This window comes from Hippocampus guttulatus, chromosome 6, assembly GCF_054856545.1.
Source record: "Hippocampus guttulatus isolate MCC_2025c chromosome 6, RoL_Hgut_1.0, whole genome shotgun sequence".
Classification (NCBI taxonomy): Eukaryota; Metazoa; Chordata; class Actinopteri; order Syngnathiformes; family Syngnathidae; genus Hippocampus; species Hippocampus guttulatus.
The window spans coordinates 2,236,349-2,261,378 of NC_141266.1; the positions used below are offsets into that span (position 1 = coordinate 2,236,349).

At 42.3% G+C, this 25,030-nt stretch overlaps 1 protein-coding gene and 1 pseudogene across 2 annotated transcripts; one reads left to right on the plus strand and one right to left on the minus strand.

Annotated features, from left to right (window-relative positions):
- On the minus strand, nucleotides 1-25,030 carry cmc1 (C-x(9)-C motif containing 1). The gene is made up of 4 exons (XM_086113873.1): nucleotides 24,899-25,030; nucleotides 24,446-24,538; nucleotides 351-441; nucleotides 1-223 (listed from the first exon to the last, which is right to left on the minus strand). Exons 1-4 carry the CDS (start codon nucleotides 24,933-24,935, stop codon nucleotides 103-105), a joined length of 342 nt encoding a protein of 113 aa, XP_085969999.1. The 5' UTR covers nucleotides 24,936-25,030; the 3' UTR covers nucleotides 1-102.
- On the plus strand, nucleotides 4,406-7,646 carry LOC147203283 (uncharacterized; annotated as a pseudogene). Its single transcript, XR_015101170.1, has 4 exons — nucleotides 4,406-4,415; nucleotides 5,515-5,602; nucleotides 6,192-6,920; nucleotides 7,248-7,646. The product of XR_015101170.1 is annotated as an uncharacterized LOC147203283 (transcript).

The window sequence follows — 25,030 nt, forward strand, 5'->3', positions numbered from 1 at the left end:
TCAAACTTCAAGTCATTTAATTCCAAGACACATTTACATCTCAGTATTGAAAATTAAAGTGTTTTTTTTTTCCATCCATGTTCCAAACATCCACGGTTGTGTTTACATGGTTGTTGGGAGCTTTTGTCGTCGGTTTTTTGCAGGGATCCCGGTCCTCTCAAACTCCATTTTTTCCTCGATGTATTCCTGCTTACACATCTGAAAAAAGTCAGGGTCCTTGTAGCTGGTGAGAGACAAATGTAAAAGTAACTAATGATGTATTCATGACAAACGGCCCTTCCACTGAAACTTGAAGACAAGCACGTGGAGCAGTCGCCACACTGTGACAAGCCACCACAAAAAGCACTTACTGTTGTGTCAAGCAGTCTTTCAGGGCAGCGTTTTCCTCTCGACACTTGAACACCATGAAGAAGCCTGAATCTTTGCAACAGTGGTTGAAAGCTGAACAGAAGAAAAGTGCAGGACATTAGAGCTAAACAGGGCTTGACACAGACACAGGAAACAAGCCGACTCCCCTTTGTAGTTCATTTGATTTGAATCATGAGTAGAGTACAAAGACTGAGATTGTCCTCATTCTAACCAGGCTAATTTATGGAGGTTAGAATGGGGGGTGTACTCCGCCAACTGCCCGAAGACAACTGGGATGGGCTCCAGCACGCCCGTGTCCCTCGTGAGGATGAAACGAATCAGATGATGGATGGACAATGTTTTGTTGCTGCTTTCTTGTAAATCAGTCCACGAAACATAGCTTTGCATTTCACCTCTAAAATTGACCGAATTAGAGTTCTATTTTTGATTTTTTACACACACACACACACACACACACACACACACACACACACACACACACACACACACACACACACTTATTTATTTATATGGCAGTCCGGTGTCGAGTGGTGAGCACGTCGACCTCACAGTGCAGAGGTCGTGGGTTCGATCTCGGTTCTGGCCTTCCTGTGTGGAGTTTGCATGTTCTCCCCGTGCCTGCGTGGGTTTTCTCCGGGTACTCTGGTTTCCTCCCACATTCCAAAAACATGCATGGCAGATAAATGGAACATTCTAAATTGTCCCTAGGTGTGAGTGTGAGCCCTGCAATTGGCTGGCAACCAGTTCAGGGTGTCCCCCGCCTACTGCCCATAAACAGCCGGGACAGCCTCCAGCATGCCCGCGACCCTCGTGAGGATAAGCGGATTAGAAAATGGATGGGATGTACGAAACCCCCTATTAACGTAAAAATAGGCATATGGTTAAGCAGTGAATTTTTCATCCATGCCATTGTTTCGGTAGCCCATCTCTGATTTGCATTGTAACAGTACTGAAGCCGCGCACTTCGCAACTTGCTTTGATTTTGGAGCAGGGTAGTTGTGGGCGATGTGTCCTGGTACCCTCTAACAATGGCTGAGAGGGAATTGTCCCAACCCGCGGCATCCTCCCTGAGTCTACACAGCCAGCCAGCGAGCGTGAGGGAGTCGGCGACGACCGCAAGGGAGCCAGCGACCACGAGGGAGCCAGGAGACGTCCAGCCAGCAACCGCGAGGGAGCCAGTGATGACGGCGAGAGAGCGAGCGACGACAGCGAGGGAACCAACGACGACCGCGAGGGAGCCAGCGACGACCGCGTGGGAGCGGGAAATTCACATCCCAAAAACATGGACTTCCAACCCTTTGAAGATATTGACTATAAGCCATTCGATCCCAAGAACAATTTGGACCCAGACAACAACTTCTTCCAGAACAAACAAAGGGTAACAAACTCTGACTATTACCTGGATGAAAAATTCAACACTAATATAAAATTGGAAAATGCACTTTCAGTAATACACTTAAACAGTAGAAGTCTCTATAAAAACTTCACAAAAATCAAAGAATACCTGACTAAATTCAATAAATTTTAAATAATTGCCATATCAGAAACTTGGCTTGATGAAGATAAAACAACTGAAATGGAAATAGAAGGTTATGAAATGTTTGCAACTAATAGGGAAAACAAAAAAGGAGGGGGGGGGGGTTGCAATATATGTAGACAAAGCACTTAAATGAAATAGCAACTGAATTTAATGAGTATTTTGTCAACATCGGCAGTAACCTAGCAAAACAAATTCCTGATCCAACAAACTTGTTTGAAATAGATAGATATGTAGAAAACAACTCCTCCACAATGTTCCTTACTGCTGTAAAACAAGAAGAAGTATCAAATATTATAAAAACTTTTAAAAATAAAAAGTCAACTGATTGCTTTAATATTGACATGACAATAATAAAGCAGATTATAGAATATGTAGTGCGACCTTTCACGCACATATGCAACCTGTCATTCAAAGCTGGTATCTTTCCATCAAAAATGAAAATTGCTAAAGTTATTCCAATCTATAAAAGTGGAGAAAGACATCGGTTTACAAATTATAGACCAATATCACTACTACCACAATTTTCAAAAATATTAGAAAAACTATTTTCTCGCAGGCTTGATAGCTTTATACAAAAGCATGCGCTGTTAAGTGAGAATCAATATGGCTTCAGGGAAAAACGGACCACCTCAATGGCAGTTATGGAGTTTGTGGAAGCAATAGCCACTAATATAGATAAAGAATTTACTGTTGGGGTTTTCCTAGATCTAAAAAAAGCTTTTGACACAATAGATCACAGTATATTATTGAAAAAACTAGAAAGATATGGCATTAGAGGTGTATCTTATAAACGGATAAAAAGTTGTTTAGAAAACAGATATCAGTACGTTTGTTCGTCTCTGTGTGCCCTGCGATTGGCTGGCAACTGATTCAGGGTGTCCCCCGCCTACTGCCCGGAGACGGCTGGGATAGGCTCCAGCACCCCCCGCGACCCTAGTGAGGATCAAGCGGTTCGGAAAATGGATGGATGGATGGATATCAGTACGTGCAACTCAACAATAAAAAAACGAATCAACTGAAAATCGCTCACGGAGTTCCTCAGGGGTCAGTGCTTGGTCCAAAACTATTCATCTTATATATAAATGATATCTGCAAGGTCTCAAAACAATTTAAATGTGTCCTATTTGCTGATGATACAACTTTCTACTGTTCTGGAATAAATCTGAAACAGCTCCTGACAACCGTAGAAAACAAATTAAACAAATTAAAAAACTGGTTCGACAGAAATAAATTGTCACTTAACCTGAAAAAATCGAAGTTAATTGTTTTTGGCACAAGACCAATCAAACACCAAGCTAAAATTATGGTAAACTCAATTGAGATAGAAAGAGCGTATGAAACCAAGTTTCTCGGATTAGTAATAGACTCAAAACTATGTTGGAAGCCACATATCGATAACGTAAAAAGAAAAATAGCCAAAACCGTAGGGATCCTCTACAAAACCAAGGAAGTGCTAAATAAGAGATCTTTGTACACATTATACACTTCATTATTATTACCATATATGACCTACTGTGTGGAATTATGGGGAAATGCCTGCAAAACAAACACACTCCCTATTCTCAACCTACAAAAAAAAGCAATTCGAATTATTAATAGATCAAAATATAGGGAACCCACAAATCCACTATTTATCAAATTAAATACGATGAAATTTTATGACCTGGTTGACTTTAAAATCGCCCAATTAATGTACAAAGCACACAATAACCTGCTCTGCCAAAACATTCAGAAGTTTTTCGAAATTCGAGAAAGCAGCTATGATTTAAGAGGTACCAACTTATTCAAAAAACTCAAAACAAGAACAAACATCAAGCAAAGAAGTGTATCTATCAAAGGTGTTAATCTGTGGAATAATCTCGAAACGGACCTGAAAATGAGTAAATCGCTTGCTGAGTTCAAAAACAAATTCAAAAAAATAGTACAAACAACCTACATCAATCAGAGTTAAAATGATAAATTCAAAACATTAAATATAATGATAAATCAGAACTAAGTTGATAAATAGAGAAAGGTATATAAATATCCATTATGAATACAAGAGAAAATTGACACAAGAGTGTCAGGGTGTGGAAGTATAAAATCCCGATACAAACCAAAAGTTGTAAAAATATCACGGTTAAGGGTAAAGTATGAGCCTTAATGGAGACTTCTTTCTTCTTACTTTTTTCTTTTCTGATTGATATAAAAATGATTTATTAGATACAATCACATAACGGGGTAGGACTAGATAAGTTTTTTACTTCTTCCTACTCCCTTGAACATAACTGAAAACTGAAAGACACACAGATAACACCTACCAAGATTTTGTGTACATTTGGAAGAATAAGGTCAAGGTCATCATTATTGTCAAATATGCCCCATGTATGCCATGCAGCATAGATGAAATTTCTCCCTCTCAATGCTCCTCAGTGCAAACATGCAAACATGCTGTGCATTAAACACACAGCTAAGACAAGATAGCAGCTAATGTATACAATGATACAAAGTATCAAGATGGTGGACAGTGCGCCAGTGTGTTCGGCGACGCTCCTGCCATTTCGGGTTATTTTACCGATTTGCTTTACTGTTTGTTGTGTATGTTAATTGCTCCATGCACAGCACTTTGTATGCAGCGGTGGCTGTTTGAAAGTGCTCTATAAATACAGTTGAGTTGAATGTAATGTAATGTAAACAGTATAGACAATATAAACAATGGCACTTGTGGCTATTGTGGGTAAAGTGAGGTAGTGCATTGTGCAACACGCAGATGTCGGATGATGAGGGGAGGGTCATAGTCTGTGACAGGAGGCAGGGGTCAGGCAGAGTCTTCCGTATCCTGCATAAAATGCAATTTTAACTTTCCAAAAAACACTATGTCGTACAATGTACTCTACCTGCTGTCTGAAGGCTGCAATTCAAAGGTTAAAAGCTACCAATAAAAGGGAATTTATTATTTGATCTCGTAGGCAGCATACCACAAGAGGGAAAAGGCAGCTCATTGGCAAACTTTTTCATCAGGTTGAAACCCCCCCCCCCCCACTCTTGATCCGCTAAACAAGCAATATTATAATTACCTTTCATCAGTGAAATGAGAATGGTTATCACAGAGGCACTTTCATCAGGATGCATGTTTGAAACCAAACCAATTTAGAAGAGCAGAACAGTGAAACTAATCTAATCAACCAGTGCCTCTCCTGCATCCCATGGTACAAATAGAGGATTGCCTCTCTCCTCAGCAGCTTAACAAGCAGTCAAATAAAAAAGGCAGTCTGCTTCTCAAGAAACGCCTCATCTCACCGTCACTTGTGAAAGGTTGCACGTGCAATGCTGGGCAGTTAAAAAGCAGAAGCAATCGGCTTATATTTTGAGTCGACTTAGATTCAAACGGATCATCCCGTGATGCTCTAACACTTATTTAGACACAGATAAATAAATATGTGACGAGAAAATGAGATGAGAACGAGCATGCTTGTGTCTTGTCTTGTACCAACAAGCAGACAAAGGTGACTCTATTCCAATGAATATCGAATTATTAAATATTATTTGCGAAATGTTAATATGGTTCAAAATGAGCAGGAAGAAAAGGTTTTGAATTGTTAGAACTTAATGACTCCTTCTTCCAGCTGCCCCCTTAGAGCTGGCCTTAGTAGCCAAGAAGAGGGAAGTCTGGGTTTCCTTACTTAAACTGCCGACCCAGCAACCCGAGCCCGGGTAGGTAGAAGATGGGTTGATGGAGAACCTCACCAGTAGAACCGTCTAAAAAGCGAACTAGAAACAAAAGTACATCTACATAGACCACAAACAGGAAAAGATACATTATCTCCTCTTAACTATGTTAGTTATTGGCATACTCTATATGTACAATCAAACAAAAATGGGATTTGAAATTTTAAAAAATATATATTTGCTTTGGACACATGCTTAGGACACACTGCAAATTGTGAGTTGACCGTGTTGCACTGGCGCTTCAAATGCCCCCAAAAATCCATGAATCACTGGCCATTATTATGAGGATGTTAAAAACTTAGAAAGGACTTTTGTTTAATTCGCTATATTTGACATGACTTGTACAGTTAACTACGGAGCCCCTAAGGGGACATGGAAGGGAAAAAAAAAAGTTTGCGATATCTCGCAATCTGTTTTATTTATTTAATTTTTTAACGCTCGATGTGCTTCGGGTCATCGTACGTGTAACTGAAAACAACAATCATGGAGCGAGTTTAAGAGAATTTTACTTTGAAATTGGCTTGAAATACAAAGACATTAAATCTGTTCTTGATGTTAAATACGGTTTCCAAAGAAGCGAAAGACATTTGAAGCGAGTGCTGAATCAAAGAGGACTATTTCGTCTGAAAACGTTCAATGACTTGGGAGTCCTGGTTGACTTCATTCGCAACCAATTGCAGCATTCCGGACAACGACACGGTTTCAGGTGGATATACAGTAAGTGCAGAGAATATGGACTTCTTGTGAGGAAAGAGGATGTTCGTCTGGTCCTGAAAGAGTTGAATCCGAGAGGAGTGTCGTTAAGGCAAGCAAGACGTCTGAGACGACGAAACTACTTCTCCAAAGGGCCAAATTTTATATGGCACATGGACTCCGATGACAAACTGAAACCATTTGGAATTTGTATCAATGGGACTATTGATGGGTTTTCAAGGAAAATAATGTGGCTCAATGCCTACATAACAAGTAGTGACCCGAAGTTGATTGGAGGTTACTACATCGAAGTTGTGCACCGTTTGGGGGGTTGTCCTCGAATCGTTTGAGCTGATCTTGGGACTGAAAATGGTCACGTTAAAGGCTTCCAGCGTTTCCTGGTGCCCATACGCCAGGCAGCAGCCTTGACAGTTACTTGGATGGAGCCAGCACCGCCAATCAAAGAATTGAATATTGGTGGCGGTTTCTTCGCAGCCAGTGCATGGAGTTCTGGTTATCCCTCTTCACAGACCTCAGAGACAATGGCTTCTTTGATGGTGGATTTCTGGACAAAAGCATCCTCCAATTTTGTTGCATGGGACTTATTCGGGTGAGTTCATACATTCTGATAGACTCATTAATTACATGTGTATTTTTTCATGTGAGAGTGAGTTGATGGGAAAGTGGACAGGAACACGAAAGAAGGAAAGAAGATAATGGTGTGTGTGTGTGTGTGGGGGGGGGGGGGTCACAGTGTGAAGATGAAATGACCAAGGTAAATACAGATGAAGGAAAAGTGGGGAGTGGTGAGATGTGGTACACATGAGAGGGGAGGAGTGAGACAAAAATAGCAGCTTCATGCCATACTTTCTTGCTCATAAAAGCTGATATGACTGTGCAGCTCTTCCTAAATCTGTCTGTATATTATTTTCAACAGGATGAGTTGGATGACACGGCCCTAGTTTGGAACAGCCATCTCATCAGGCCCTCAAAGAACATGAATGTCCCCAGTGGTCGGCCCAACGTGATGTATACGTTACCTGAACTTTATGATACAAGGGACTTCCTCTCCCCAGTTGACAATGAACAAGTTCAACTGTGCAAAAGCCAGTGTGTCTTTCGTTTGACCATGCCTTGTGATCCAGATGTATTTGCATTGTGTGCTTTCTTAATGGCCCAGTCCGATCTGATGCCACCAAAAGATCCGTATCAGGCTGTGCACTTGTATTTGCACCTCAGAGAGGCCCTCACCGCAACTCTTTAAATTAGGAGGATTATGTTTTCAGGGTTCAGAGACATTAACTGTTGGTGAAAGTAGGTTTCCTTTCGAACACCAATCATATTAGAATGGTATTTATATTCTATTATTTTATATTCAAATGTAAATATAAATTACAGCCATCGTTTTGCTTGGTGTTTGGGCCAAACTATATTATGGCTCCTCAACTGGTGTGAGAAGTAACATTTATTGAAGCTTGACTTTGACCATTGTCATTTCTTTTATCACTTCACTTTCAATGGATAATTGAAACACTTTTGATGACCAATAATATGTAGCCATCACAATTAAAAACATTTTTTATCTGCTGTTTTTCTTACTGTATAAGGACAACATATTTGATTTACAATATAAAATGTTTGTTTGTCAAAGCATTCTTGGTGCAAATAAACATTCTTTCTTGGTTGCTGACTTTATCCACAAATACTTAACCAACGTGGATGCTGAAACTTCTCATTATTCCTGCATACTTGTACATCATCCCAATTGAATTTTCACCTGCCTGTAAATGATGACGTAACTGTCACTCCTCACTTTCCTCAGCAGGTGGTGTCTTGTGTTAAAAAAACTGTTAGAATGATTTGGAACAAATTTTATTCACATTGACAAATTCTTACAAACATCAATCTCATAAATTTAAATGGAATATAAACAAGAAAAACATTTTTCTTCTAACAGTGCAAATATTAGTAACCATTTATGATGTATCAACTTCAAACCTTTGGGTCAAACCGTTTCTTACCTGAAACCATCATGAGAATAAGTGGTGCAGAAAATGGAAGGAATGGAGAATTAACGTGGAATCAATTGCATTGTAATAATGCACAATACACAAATGGAAAATACAACTGCAGACTGCCCTTCACGTGGTTAAGTATGCCAGATGTTTTACATCTCAAAAGTGCAAATGAACAACAGAGCCAATGAAATGCTTCAACTCACTCTCTCTCTATTTTTTATATATATATATATATATATGAGGGCTGTCAAATGATTAAAATATTTAATCTAGTTAAAAATGCAACTGTCATAATTAACTCAAATGAACTAAAAATTAATCGTGATTACTCACACATTTTTTTATCGTTTCTAAATTTCCTTTTATATTTTTTGTCCTATTTTTCCCCATTTTAATGCTCTCATCAACATGGAATCATGAATCAGTTTTCTATGTGCAAAATGCAAATATTTACTGAAATAACGATTTTCAATTTTACATGAACATTTTTCACTCGGAGCAGTTATTAACATAATCTCTCACACAATATTACTGTCCATCAACAACAGTGAAAAAAATATTTTGTCACACAACAGCTGCTTTAACAGCTCTTTTTATGGAATCAAAACAGAGCAATATAACATTATAAAGTGCACATCTAAGGTAAACGAGTACTCAGCCTACAGTGGATTTAAGCCATGGTTGCATACTTCGTTTTTCTCAAGTTTGCTTTGAACACAGCAGTCAGGCTATGTTGATTCTGTTGGTCCTTCTTGCACGGAAGTCTCTCTACGGTTTTGTGTAGACATCATTTCGGATGACTACACTTGGTTCGATGACAACACTGAAGACGTTTTATTTTTGCTAGGTCGCTACCACTGCACCGCTGAACTTCACCGTCACTGTCAGACGAACACAGAGAAGCTCCACCCGCTGTATTTATATGGACACGGAACGCTGTAACCTTCCACACAAAATCCAAACAAGTAACAATCGCGTCAGTGGCATACATCGTATACCTGTATGATACAGGTAACTTTGGTCTTGTCAGTGGAACAATCTGGCAACTTTTTAGAAGTAAACTTTCCATTCATAAACTCTAAGTATCAGTTTTCGGTGTCTCACACTGCCGTGGCTGGCAAAACAAACGTGCGTGGACCTATGCAGCGCGCTTGTTGTTTTGTTTCTGGTTTATTTATAGGGCAACGTAACATCCGCTGTGACGTGTGCCGCGTTAATCTCGCGAGAAAAAATTTAATCCAGTTAAAATTCATTTAAATTAATGCCAATAAAAAGGCGCTAAACTGACAGCTCTAATATATATATATATATATACACACACGCACACACACACACACACACACACACACACCTTTTTTCCTCGATCTTATTTTGTCTCTCAAACTTTGAGGAGCATTTCATTATCACCACTTCACATTTTTTGTTGACAAAAGAAAAGGACAGCTATTCGATCACCATAGGAAGTGATATATTTGCCCATTTGCTCTTCAGTCATCAGAGAAATTACTGCCATGTCAACCTGCAAAGATAAATTGTGAGAATGAATGCTTGAAATTTTGACTTCTTTAATAATAACTTTTAACAAATGTAACATGAATGATGGTACAGAGCAGTCATCATTATTTGTATTCAATATTACTTAATATAATCATAATACATCAGGAAGCGGCAGCACATTTACTAACTGTGATGTCGTTTTTAAATTGTGTTACATAAAGTCATTATTGTAAGAACATCAACAGTACAGGTAGAGTAGATAGAAATGCTAGCTTCACTTTCCCTGCCAAGTTAGTTTCTCACTGTATTTGGAGGTCTGCATTACTAATTATTACTACGATGACTACTACTACGAGTAACAATAATAATACAATTTATGAAATGTTTTTCTTACCACTCAAAAGAATCAAACGGTTTGCACGACAGGAGCGTATTTACGAGACAGAAAATTAACAGTAGGGAAAGTGAGTGTGTCGGAGCCAGTGTCCATTTTGCTCTTGTTACGCTCATTACGTTACAGTGTGTGGCTGTATGCCCACCTTGTCGCTTTTCATGCGCGTAATGTCCATGTGAGGGACATTTCTTGATCGCAAGAAGTGTTCCAAGTACTCCTCCATGATTCTCTCCTCCCCCCGAGGTAGTGTCGTCTCTCAAATCAGTCGCGCACGAGAGTCAACATTCGCCAAGCTGACCCGGAAGTAGATCAACGCGCATTAAAAAAAAAAAGGAATGCGAAATCTCGCAATCTTTGCGAGATCTCACATTCTTTGCAAAGTATTGCAAGATCTTGCATTACTTTGCGGGATTTCGTAAAGTTTTTTTTCCCCCTTCCATGTCCCCTTAGGGGCTCCGTAGTAAACAAACAGGGACACTAATGTACAAGAAAACAATCACATTAAGTAATGAAAAATTATTTTAATTCCCAATTATGAGGAATGTAATCTATACTCCAAGCATCCAAAACATGCCTAATGTAGTATAAGTTACTGTGTACTCTATTTCAAGGACGTGAACTTGGGATAGAAAGTGTCTGCTTTCCCAGTCCTGCTTATATGTGATCACAATATAGTTTCTTGAGGAGTAAAAAAAAAAAAAGTTAAAACTGATAACTCAGGGAGCAGTTTATGTGTGCCATTTCGCTGACCAGCAACAATTAATAGAATCATGTTGACTCCACATGCAAACTCCACACAGGAAGGGTTGAGCAGAATCAAACCCTGCACCTCTGCAGTGTGAAGCGGAAATGCTAACCAGTCAACAACCGTGCCACACACACACACATACAGTATATAAAGTATATACTGTATGTATGTATATATATATATATACACCTATACATACATATACACACACATACATACTGTATATATATATATACACACACACACAGTGGGGCAAATATGTATTTAGTCAACCAATTGTGCAAGTTCTCCTACTTCAGTGGTTCTCAATTATTTTCCGTCATGCCCCCCCAAGGAAGAGGAAAACATCTCGCGCCCCCCTCCACCCCGCACGGCTATAAATAGTATCATTTGTCTATAAAATTGTTGTAAGTACACCTTTGCATAACACTGTACCCTTATTAACGTATAAGAGAATAAAAAAAGAAAGAAATATGGACCAACTTACAACAAAGAATAGCTTTAGTAACTGGAACAGAAAAGATTTAAAGTGCATCTGAAATTCAAAAATAACATTGAATCCTTAATTTAACAATAAATATTTTTTGACTGACCATATCAAACCATATGATACTGAAAAATAAAATGACATAAACTCAATAACTAATAATGCATTCAAACAAATCACCAACATTATCTCAGGAGCACAATATTTTAAAAAACTTTAACCAGGAAAAAATATATATATAAAAGAATTTGTGCTTTTTTTTTTTAATCAAAGATGATGTCTGGATTAATGGCTACAATGAGCACATTTTGCAATGCACAGCTTTTCGAAGCGAGGTTTGAAGAAGGACACAGCGACTCTCGGCTCCTGCTCAATGTGTATTCCTGGATTAGTTTACTGAAGTAGCAGTCACAACACACATTGTTGGCAATTTTCGGCACGTTTTTGCTATAAAAAACTCAAGCAGCTTATCAGCGTGATTGGGGTGTAATGTCTTTAAGTGACGCCTTAATTTATATGGCTTCATTCTGTCCGCTACCAAAATTTTTAGACAAAGTAAGCACATCAATCTTCCCTCATCTGCCACCGCAGGCACATTGAAGCCAAGCTCTACATACGCCTCGTCATATTTCCTCCCTGAGAATGCTCCCTGAGCAAACTCTGCCAATGAGAGTGCCACTGCCCCCTAATGTAGTGGAGGTGCAACTGCAAGTTATTTTAGGAAGGTAAAAAAATTTAAAAGCATGTTCGCCGAGGTCAAACGTGCCCCCCCCCCCTGGTGTTCACCCCGCTATTTGAGAAACACTGTCCTACTTGAAAAGATTAGAGAGGCCTGTAATTGTCAACATGGGTAAAGCTCAACCATGAGAGACAGAATGTGGGAAAAAAACTCAAATTAGAGTGGAAAATAAATATTTGGTCAGCTACAAAGAAGCAAAGATTTCTGGCTGTCAAAGAGCTTCAAAGAACTTCTTCGGATGAGGTCGAACAAGGCTCCACTCGTTACCTGTATTAATGGTGCCTGTTTTAACTCATTATTGGTATAAAAGACACTTGTCTACAACCTCAGTCAGTCACACTCCAAACGCCACTATGGCCACGACCAAAGAGCTGTCAAAGGACACCAGAGACAAAATTGTAGACCTGCACCAGGCTGGGAATCTGCAATAGGTAAAACGCTTGGTGTAAATAAATCAACTGTGGGCGCAATTATTAGAAAATGGAAGACATACAAGACCACAGATTATCTCCCTCGATCTGGGGCTCCATGCAAGATCTCACCCCTTGGCGTCAAAATGATAACAATAACGGTGAGCAAAAATCCCAGAACCACATGGGGGGACCTAGTGAATGACCTACAGAGAGCTGGGACCACAGTCACAAAGGCTACAATCAGTAACACATTGCGTCGCCAGGGACTCAAATCCTGCACTGCCAGACGTGTCCCCCTGCTGAAGCCAGTACACGTCCAGGCCCGTCTGCGGTTCGCTAGAGAGCATTAGAATGTGTTATGGTCAGATGAAACCAAAACCAAAACCTTCTTGCTTGGCTCTCAACGAAGGCGGACGCTTTTGCTTTCTGCTCCTGTCCCCCCACCCCCACACTTCCCTGCTCGCCACTCAGTCCATGTGCTGTCTTTTGTCGAACTTTCCTAGCCTCCTGTCGTATTTTCATCCTAAAAACAAACATGGAATTGGTTGGCTGGTCTCTCGATGCGATCGACAAAATTTTCTCGACGAGAAGAGCAGGCAGTGGGGAGCCTACTTGCCCCTCGGGGACCTTTGATGCTGGGTACACACTAGATCCTTGGAGGAAGCGGAGAATGGTGTGCCTGTCAACACTGTCCATTGAGGATGTGGATGACATCTACATTATCGGCCTTCCGATAACAGGTATGCTGTTTGGTGTTAGCAGTTTCCTGATCGATCGCAAAATTCAACCGACAGGAGCGGCTCTATTGGAAGTGAAGAGGCTGCCGGTCTAAGGATGGCATAGTGTGGATTTCCAACACTCAGACTCAGACTGTGCTCAACCACAAACTGTTGCGGTTTTGGAGCGTCTCTGCAAGATGGTCAAGAACTTGGAGAAACTGGAATCCATGCTCAAATATTGACAGAAATCACGGATTTGGCTGATCGACGCCACTAAAGAGACATAAGCCACGGACTCAAGGCTGTCTTAAATTCTTGGGGAGCCTGTTACCAAAACAACATCTGCTATCTCGACCTTCCCCTGATGAAAGTATGCACGGAAGCTAATTCCCCACCATCACCCCCTCCTTCATACACTCCCTTGTATCACTGTCTTCATTGTTTATGTCTTGTGACCTGTTGTAACTGTCATATGCTTATGCAGGAGTTTTTTTGCCTAACTCAAAATATCCTCAAAATGAGGATAGTTCGAGCATGGTTTCCCCCCCCACCCCCTCTCCCTTCCTTGTGGTTTCTTTCTGACTTCCGGGTTGAGTGAACGCTGGTGCGTTTGGCTGCAGCTGCTCAACCCGTAAAGTGTCCTTGGGTGTCTTGAAAGCCGCTTACAGATAAAACGTATTATTATTATAAAATAGAACTTTTTGGTAGAAACACAGGTTCTCGTGTTTGGAGGAGAAAGAATACTGAATTGCATCCGAAGAACACCATACCCACTGTGAAGCAGGGGGGTGGAAACATCATGCTTTGGGGCTGTTTTTCTGCAAAGGGACCAGGACGACTGATCTGTGTAAAGAAAAGAATGAATGGGGCCATGTATCGAGAGATTTTGAGTGAAAAGCTCCCACTGACCTCCCCAACTTGAACAATTGCACTCGTTCCAAAATGAAAGATTTCAATGTTCATCCTGGCCTGAATATGAATGACGTGGAGCACAGGTAAGATGAATTGTGCCCCGTTGGGACTTTTTGGTGAACCTAAAAAGTTCTCGTTCAAGCGTACTAACACTCCAGCAGATCAAGTAACAAAGCAAAGTACAGGTATTAAACTGCGACACTTGGGAATCCAAAAATTTGCCTAAATGTCTGCAGTTTGATTTTATTCCGGTGAATCAGTCTCCCGCCACTGCACTGTAAATATGACACAAAAGCATTGAGACGGATTAGTTTATTAAGACCCCCTGCTTGATTTATGTGTGCATTTGTACCTATTCTGCAATGTCAAATCATGTCATTTTTATATTCAGGCCATTTTGGTAGTTCTGAGCATATAATTGATGTCGCACTGCTGTACAAATACTAGACAGACAAACATTTATTTGCTGGGGGGCGGCGGTGATTGTAATAATGTGTGACTTATTGAAAATATCCAGGTTGGCTCTTTTAATGAGGGTGCTTTGCCATGATGAAATGTTCCGATGTGCCTAAACACGCATTACCTAGTTTTAATTTGTGACTGCCTTGCATCTTTACATTAAAAGAAAAAAAAAGGTTTCAGAATAATTAAAAAGATACCAAACAACCGCCCAAATGCATGGAAAGTGGTTCCATCAAAGCGGAATGTGCCCCAATCACAATCTCTGCTTGTTGGTGGGAACCGGAACACCCGACGAACATGATTCGGTGTGACACAACTGTAGCCATTACTGTATGTCTTTTGGTCAACCAGTTAAATATGTCGAGTGGTTTTTGTTGTTTGTTTTTAACTATGCCTCAAACGAATGTGTGATGAAGCCATTTCTTTTTGTCCAAACGTTTTGGAATTTGTTCACGGGAATTCTGCAGTACGTCTGAAATGGACAAAGACCGACTGATCCAAGGTAACCCCGCATGTCCTTGCAAACCATGGTATGAAAGTATAGGAGGTCACTGGTAGGAAAGTATCAAATCGGCTCATGTCTGAATGGATTGAGAACAATGTTTCCTCTCACGGGTGAAAAATGAGGTTGCACCGACGCACAGTCATAGCTCAGTCATACTCTTAATCAAATGCTCCAAACTCAATTTTGTGTTGACTGATTCCAAAATGAAAGAAGTTCTGTCGCTTGAATACAGCATCAATATATCACACTGGCAGTGTTTTTGTTTTGAAATCCGCAATAGGTTATGGCTAATTTACTCTGCTATCACTTTCCCATTTTAAAGTTATGGCATATTCGGGAACAATGTTAAAAATGTATGTCTGTGTGCATTTCTGAATGTATTCTTCTACTCATGTTAACTTAAAAAAAAAGTGTAAAGGAGTTCGTACATGATTGTTTTAAGAGCTAACTATTTTCAGGGATAGAGTGTTCTATTTTACAGAACTGTACTCTGGATTAAAAATAATAAAGAGTGAAAAATAGGGAAAAAAATGTCTATTTTCTTTGAAAAAGAATGGAGCTTGTTTTCATCTATCCATCCATCCATTTGCCGATCCGCTTTATCCTCGCAAGGGTCGCAGGGCGTGCTGGAGCCTATCACCGCAGTCTTTGGGCAGTAGGCGGGGGACACCCCGAACTGGTTGCCAGCCAATCGCAGGGCACACAGAGACGAACAACCATTCGTGCATGTTTTCCTAACTCTCCCTCTTGCAACACACCTGATTTAAATGAACAGGTTCAATATCAGGCTTCCGCAGAGCTTGCTGATGATCTGATCATTAGAATCGGGTGTGTTGCAACAGGGAGAGATGCAAAACATGCAGGATAGCGGCCCTCCAGGACTGGGATTGCCCACCCTTGATTTAGAGTGTTCCATTAACCTGCCATGCATGTTTTTGGAACGTGGGAGGCAACCGGAGTACCCGCAGAAAACCCACGCAGGTACGAGGAGAACACGCAAACTCCACACAGGAAGGCCAGAGCCGGAATCAAACCCTGCACCTAAGCACTGTGAGGCCGAAGCGCTAACCAGTCAACCACCGGGCCACCCGCCTCTTTTCATTTTGCTGGACATCATACGGAAGATGTTACAATTGTAAAAATATATAGATACAACTGGCCTATTTTGGGCGCAACGAATTGCTGGATCATCGTTTTAGTTTACAATAGCACACGTGTAGCCAGTGTATTGCAAAGTGCTCTCGTAATTTCTTTTGAAAAGAATATTAGCCCCCCAACCCCATCCGCAAAACGTTTTCGGCTAACTATATCATTTAATGTTATTTCTTGATCAACCAGCCAGGGCAGCAAAGGAGTGGCTTCGTAAGAAGCATTTCAAGGTCCTGGAATGGCCTCGCCAGTATCCAGATCTCAACCCCATAGAAAATCTGTGGAGAGAGTTGAAAGTCCGTGTTGCCCAATGACAGCCCCAAAACATCACTGCTCTAAAGGAGATCTGCATGGAGGAATGGGCCAAAATACCAGCAACAGTGTGTGAAAAGCTTGTGAAGAGCTCCAGAAAACGTTTGGCCTCCGTTATTGCCAACAAAGGGAACATAAAGTATTGAGATGAACTTTTACTATTGACCAAATACTTATTTTCCACCATGATTTGCAAATAAATTCTTTAAAAATCAAACAATGTAATTTTCTCAGTTTTTTTCCCACATTCTGTCTCTCATGGTTGAGCTTTACCCATGTTGACAATTACAGGCCTCTCTAATCTTTTCAAGTAGGAGAACTTGCACAATTGGTGGTTGACTAAATACTTATTTGCCCCACTGTATATATTTATATAGAAAGATATATCTATATATATATATATATAGCGGCTGTATAACCTTGGGCAAGATCCTTCACGCTAACGCCTACCTCATACAATGATGAGAGACAATAAAACGAATGACATGCCGGCTCAGACGTCGCCCGGAGGAACACGTCTGGGGAACCGGAGCACCTTGATAAAAAAAATGGGCTACCGGAACAAAGTGGAGATGGGCGAGATGCGATAACATGGCTCTGTTGGAATGCTACGACTCAAGCAACCCTAGTCAGAGGGGTTACATGCAGAGAATGTGGGCTAAATGGTTACTTCGAAACCCACAGTCACGGTTGACCATGAAACAACTAGTAGCTCAGTGTTCCAACATCCACAAACGGCAACTGCTGTCACAACTTGAGATTGATGAGGTACAACGCAGGTTCCATGGTGAAGGGCCCCAGGCTGCCAGATCAGAGGAGGAGGTCATACCAGAGATTGGGAGGCAAGCCCCAATGAATGCAGATGATGAGGTTGGGAGGCTAGCCCCAATGAATGAAATGCTGAGCGAGGCAGCAACTGACCTGAAAGCTAAGATCATGGCGAGAATGAAAGCTGGGCAACCTAGAAACCGATTACAACGGTTATGTGAAGCTGTGAATGCAGCACTGAGGGCGATCCCGACCGTAACGATCACGGAAACCTATGAACTGATATACGCTTCAGCATCAGTGATCCGAGAGATGCTTGGCTATAAGAGCAACCATGGAAGCCATGAGATACGTTACCCGCCATGGAAAAGACGGTTGGAGTCTAAGATCAAGGCGGCTCGGAAAGATGTGAGTCAATTGACGGAGGCCCAGAGAGGTGTGATGAAAAGGTCGAGACCCGAGAGGTACATCCAGATGACCATAACTGAAGCACTCGAAACTGCCGAACAAAGGCTCCAAGCCTTGTCCAGCCGCCTAAAGCGGTACACGAAAGAGAATGAGGCCAGACGAATAAACTGGCTGTTCGCAACACAACCTGCGAAAGTGTACGCTCAGTGGCAGGGTCCCAACAACAGAGCTGACCCACCAAGACTAGTAACTGAAAGGTACTGGAAAGGCATATGGGAGAAGGAGGTTGCACATAACAGCAGTGCACAATGGCTGGTGACCCTGAGAGAGGAGCACAGCAACCTCCCTGAACAGAACCCAGTTACCATAACAGTGGCAGACATAAAGGAAAGAGTCTCAGATATGAAGAACTGGACAGCACCAGGCCCGGACCTGGTCCACACCTACTGGCTAAAGAAACTCACAGCACTCAATGAGCGCCTAGCAGCACAAATGAACCAGCTGCTGAGGGATGGCACTCACCCAGGATGGCTAACCGAAGGGCGAACGATCCTGATCATGAAGGATCCCTCAAAGGGTGCAGTCCCATCCAACTATCGGCCAATGACCTGTCTCTCCACAACATGGAAGCTCATGTCAGGCATCATTGCGGCTAAGATAAGTGGACACATGGATCAATACATGAGCGAAGCACAGAAGGGCATTGGTAGAGATACCAGAGGAGCCAAACATCAGCTCCTGGTTGACAAAACAGTTGCACAAGACTGCAGGTCCTGACATACCAGCCTGTGCACAGACTGGATTGATTACAAGAAAGCCTATGACTCGATGCCACATACATGGATCACTGAATGCTTGGAGTTGTATAAGGTGAACAGGACCCTAAGAGCCTTCGTTGCGAACTCGATGAGGATGTGGAAAACCACACTTGAAGCCAATGGCAAGCCACTTACCCAAGTGTCCATCAAATGTGACATATACCAAGGTGATGCACTCTCCCCACTGCATTTCTGCATAGGACTGAACCCCCTAAGCCAAGTAATCACCAAGACAGGCTATGGATACCGCCTCAGAAATGGAGGTACGATCAGTCACCTCCTCTACATGGTTGAAATAAAGCTGTCTGCTAAGAGCGAAAGGGACATAGACTCCCTGATCCACACAACCAGGATCTACAGTAGCGACATCGGGATGTCATTCGGGCTTGAGAAATGTAGTCGGATGATGACTAAGAGAGGAAAGGTAGTCCGCACTGAAGGGGTCTCACTCCCTGAAGGAACAATAGCAGACATTGAGGACAGCGACAAGTACCTCAGTATACCACAAGCCAATGGTAACCTCGAACTGGCAACAAGGAAAACGGCTATGGCCAAATACCTCCAGCGAGTGAGGCAAGTCCTAAGAAGCCAGCTCAATGGCAAGAACAAGACCCGGGCAATAAACAGCTATGCCCTGCCAGTGATCAGATACCCTGCAGGAATAATAAGGTGGCCAAAGGAAGAGATTCAGACCACGGACGTTAAGACCCGAAAGCTCCTAACCATGGATGGAGGGTTCCATCCCAAATCCAGCACCCCGAGACTGTACGCAAGCCGAAAGGAAGGAGGACTAGTGAATGTGAGAGCCACTGTCCAGGATGAAACATCCAAGCTCCATGAATACATCAAGGAGAAGGCTCCAACGGATGACGTACTCAGAGAATGTCTCAGACAATGGGGAACAGAGGATGAGGCGCTGGAAGAGGGACCATCATGGGAGGACAAGCCCCTACACGGGATGTACCACCGGACCATAACTGAAGTGGATGATCTCAATAAGTCCTATCAGTGGCTAGAGAGGGCTGGCCTGAAGGACAGCACAGAGGCACTCATCCTGGCTGCTCAGGAGCATGCCCTGAGCACCAGAGCCATTGAGGCCCAGATATACCACACCAGACAAGACCCAAGGTGTAGGTTGTGCAAAGAGGCACCTGAGACGATCCAACACATAACTGCAGGGTGTAAGATGCTGGCAGGGAAAGCCTACATGGAACGCCATAACCAGGTGGCTGGCATCGTCTACCAAAACATCTGTGCGGAGTATGGACTGGAAACCCCAAGGTCAAAATGGGAAACACCTCCGAAGGTGGTGGAGAATGACAGAGCGAAGATCCTGTGGGACTTCCAGATCCAGACTGACAAGATGGGAATGGCGAACCAACCAGATTTCGTGATCATAGATAAAGGGCAGAGGAAAGCCGTTGTAGTGGATGTCGCGGTCCCAAGTGATAGAAACATCAGAAAGAAGGAACACGAGAAACATCAAGGGTTCAGAGAGGAGCTGGAGAGAGCCTGGAAGCTAAAGGTGACAGTCGTGCCTGTGGTGGTCGGAGCACTCGGGGCAGTGACCCCAAACTCGATGAGTGGTTGCAACAGATCCCGGGAACAACATCGGACATCTCAGTCCAGAAATGTGCAGTGCTGTGAACAGCAAGGATACTGCGCAGAACCCTCAAGCTTCCTGGCCTCTGGTAGAGGACCCGAGCTGAATGAGGGACGGACACCACCCGAGGGGTGAGACGAGGATTTATATACTGTATATATATATATATATATATATATATATATATATATATATATATACTGTGTGTATATATATATATATAGAGAGAGAGAGAGAGAGAAGAGAGAGCTGTCAGTTTAGCACATTTTTATTGGCATGAATTTAAATGAATTTTAACGGGATTAATTTTTTTCTCGCGAGATTAACGCGGCACATGCCACAGCGGATGTTACGTTGCTCTATAAATAAACCAGAAACAAAACAAGTGCGCTGCAAAAGTCCACGCCCATGTCTGTTTTGCCAGCCATGGCAGCGCGAGACACCGAAAACGGATACCTAAAGAGTTTATGAATGGAAAGTTTACTTTTAAGAAGTTGCCAGATAGTTCCACTGACAAGACCAAATTTACCTGGATGTTTTGCAGTCGTAAACTGAGCTATCATCATAGCACGTCGAATCTGAAATACCACATAATGGCCAAGCACACAGCTGATGTGAGTACTCCGCCCCCTCGTCTAAGACAGACAGCTGTGGGTCATTTCAAAGTGAAGAAAATGGATAACACCACGAAGAACAAATTTGCTGAAGCCATAGCTAAATGTATGGCGACTGCATGCAAGCCTGTCAACATTGTCCACAGCTCGACTCAAGCTGAAATCATTCACATTGCATCTAACGACTCCCCTACGGATTGCCAGCGAGAGCCTGCATTACAAGCTGTGTCCAGAGATTGTACGTAGCGGAGAAGACACTGTTTCGGGAGAGAAATAAGAGACGAGGGTGATGAGCCTCTGGTGAATAAAGAGCAGACATTCTGTTGAGTTTGATGTATGCCACTGACGTGATTGTTACTTGTTTGGAACTATTTTGTGTGGAAGGTTACAGTGTTCCGTGGCCATATAAATAAAGCGGGTGGAGCTTCTCTGTGTTCGTCTGACAGCGATGGTGCGTCGCTGAGGCACGTCAAGAGTTCAGCAGTGCAGTGGTCGCGACCACGCTGAAAATAAAACGTCTCCAGTGTTGTCATCTAACCAAGTGTAGTCATCCGAAATGATGTCTACACAAAACCGTAGAGAGACTTCCGCGGAAGGACCAACAGAATCAACATAGCCTGACTGCTGTGTTCAAAGCAAACTTGAGAAAAACATAGTATGCAACCATGGCTTAAATCCACTATATGCTGATTTAAGCCATGGTTGGCTTTACCTTAGATGTGCACTTTATAATGTTATATTGCTCTGTTTTGATTCCATAAAAAGAGCTGTTAAAGCAGCTGTTGTGTGACAAAATATTTTTTCACTGTTGTTGATGGACAGTAATATGGTGTGAGAAATTATGTGTGAATACCTGCTCTAAGTGAAAAATGTTCATGTCAAATTCAAAATCAAAATTATTTCAGAAAATATTTGCATTTTGCACATAGAAAACTGATTCATCATTCCATGTTGATGAGAGCATTAAAATGGGGAAAAATAGGACAAAAAAATATAAAAGGAAATTCAGAAACGATAAAAAATGCGTGAGTAATCACGATTAATTTTTAGTTCATTTGAGTTAATTATGGCAGTTGAATTTTAATAGTTTGACAGCTCTTATACTATATATATATATATATATATGTAGGGCGGCCCGGTAGTCCAGTGGTTAGCACGTCGACTTCACAGTGCAGAGGTACCGGGTTCGATTCCAGCTCCGGTCTCCTTGTGTGGAGTTTGCATGTTCTCCCCGGGCCTGCGTGGGTTTTCTCCAGGTACTCCGGTTTCCTCCCACATTCCAAAAACATGCATGGCAGGCTGATTGAACACACTAAAAATTGTCCCTCGGTGTGAGTGTGCATGGTTGCTCGTCTCCATGTGCCCTGCGATTGGCTGGCAACCGGTTCACGGTGTCCCCTGCCTAGTGCCCGAAGACGGCTGGGATAGGCTCCAGCACCCCCCGCGGCACCAGTGAGGATTAAGCGGTTTGGAAAATGGATGGATGGATATATATATATATATATATATATGCGAGCGCACACACACACGCAAGTTAAACTTTATTTTTCAAACGTTAAAAACGGTTTTCACAAAAAGCCATTAAAACACTATCCCTGAAACATCTATTATACAGCAGGGCTTTGCTGTACTAAAAGAGGTAAAGTTTAAAACCTATGGTCGAGGTATGTTTATTTATTCTACACCTGTCCTTGGTGGGCACATTGGAAACTGCTACCACGCATAACCATGTACCTATTGTCAGTATTTCATTCCTTAGACGGGCAGATTGGCATGTAGCATGTGTTAAAATTGGTGAGTAATAATTATAATAATAATAATACATTTTATTTGAAAGCGCTTTTCATTATACTCAAAGACACTTTACAAGAGCTTAAAACACAGGATAAAAATGTGCACTTAAAAAAAGCATACATAATTTACAAAAGCACATTTCGATGAACAAAAAAGCAAAAATGGGTAAAAGAGATTAAAAGGTGTTAAAAGCATTGCGGAACAGATGAGTTTTAAGAGATGATTTGAAGGATTGTAGGTCAGTACAGTTGCGGATGTGTTGTGGTCGGGCGTTCCAGAGGGTGGGGGCGGCAACAGAGAAGGCTCGGTCCCCCCAGGTTTTGAGCTTGGTTACGGGGATGGCGAGGAGGTTTGTGTTTGAGGAGCGGAGGTTGCGGGAAGGAGTGTACTGGTAAAGAATGTCGGAAAGGTAGGAGGGGGCCTGATTGTGAAGGGCTTTATAGGTGAGTCGGAGGAGTTTAAATTGAATACGCCGGGGAACGGGGGGCCAGTGGAGCTTTTTAAGGACGGGGGTGATGTGATCACGAGTGCGGGTGAGTAGGCAGGCGGCGGCATTCTGGATGTACTGTAGTTTATTGAGGAGTTTGGAAGTTGTACCGTAGAGCAGGGGTCCCCAACCGCCGGTACCGGTCCGCAGGGCATTTGGTACCGGGCCGCGCAGAAAGAATTTACCTTAATTCCGTTTTATTTATTTCGGAATACGAAAGATGTTTTATTTTGAAAAATTACCGGATTCTCCGTTACATCCGTCTCTGTCACGCTTGACATGCGTCATACCACGCTTCTGCGTCACGTGACCGATTACGCTTAAAAAAAAAAAGGCTTAGAAATTTGGTAAAAAAAATGCTGGAGATCGCAAATGACAGGGGCCTTAAAAGGACGTTCGAGACAACTGGATTAAAGTTATGTCTGAATATTCTGAGATCGCCACAATAGCACTGTTGCTATTTCCGACATGCTACCTGTGTGAGGCGGGGGTTTTCTGCAGCAACGGCGACTAAAACAAAATTACGAAGTAGGCTGGAGATAAAACACACACTTGAGGTGTCATTGTCTCCTATTCCCACAAGATGGGACCGTCTGGTTGCAGAAAATCAAGCTCGGGGCTGTGGTGAGTCGTCATTTTCATGCACTTTAAATTTGCATTGTATCGTATTTTGAAAGCATTGAACATTACCATCGCGATCAGAGTGTTGCAGCCAGATTATACGCTCCTTGTGTTTATTGTTATTATATTACGAAAACGCCACAGTTTTCATGCAGCTCATAGCATATTATTTTGTTGTATTATTTCCGCCACACCTTAAATGCCGGTCCCTGAAAATATTGTCTGACATAAACCGGTCCGTGGGGCAAAAAAGGTTGGGGACCCCTGCCGTAGAGGATGCTATTGCAGTAGTCAAGGCGGGAGGTGATGAATGCGTGGATGAGGGTTTGAGCAGCGTTGAAAGAAAGTGAAGGGCGGAGACGAGAAATGTTTTTGAGGTGGAAGAAAGCAGTTTTGGTGATTTGGGTGATGTGTTGGTCGAAAGAGGTTGTTATCAAAAAGGACACAGAGGTTGCGACAGTGAGAGGAGGGGAACAGGGTGCAGGTGCCATTGAAGCAAGAGGGCTTTAAGTTATCCGAATGTTCAGCTAATGTAAACTTGGTCTTTTCACACCTGCTGCAAATGTAGACAACAAAAGCAGAGGCTACCGTTTTTGGGTCGATACTTCGCTTTGCAGTAAATTAGACTTGAAACGTGTTCAACTCGCATACGCACGCGCACACAAACCTTCAACTCTGTCAGCGCAGCGTTCTTTGGCTTTCTCCCTCATCATTTTGGGGATGAGCACGTCGGTCTCCACGTGTCTTAAGTGAATTTCCTCTGAAACGGGTCACAAAAGACAATGGACACAAAAGATGAATTACAAAGTGTGCTGCTGCTAGCGACATTTTGTACGAGTTCGTATTGTTTTCACAATAGCCACTTCATTCCATACGCCGCTCCGTTAAACTGTGGGATTTGTGCGACACTTTATAGGTTATCCTGATTTGAGATAGCAACGTAGCTTGCTCCACGGACTACCATTTGCGGGATACAAGTCGCTGCATACGCCCTTACATATGGGGAAACGCAAATATAAACGTAAATGGAGCAAGACTGCGACCTTAGTTGCCTAGCCCGGTCTCGATAAATATGTCGTGCGAATGATGGCAAGTATAAAATGCCAAACTAATTGAATACCTGCTTGTGTTGCTTCCATTGTAGTATAGCCGCTCATAAACACAATTACAATACAGGACTCTATCAACGTGAGCTGCCCTTCATATCGAGAAGAACAGAACGTATGTCTGCTGGAGCGCTTCAGTACTTCCG

Coding starts and splice junctions, on each gene's coding strand:
- cmc1 (XM_086113873.1), bottom strand. CDS start 24,935: ATGAGCGGCTATACTACAATGGAAGCAACACAAGCAG. Junction 442..24,445: donor CTGCGCTGACAGAGTTGAAG/GTTTGTGTGCGC, acceptor TCTTCTGTTCAG/CTTTCAACCACTGTTGCAAA. Junction 224..350: donor AAAGACTGCTTGACACAACA/GTAAGTGCTTTT, acceptor GTCTCTCACCAG/CTACAAGGACCCTGACTTTT.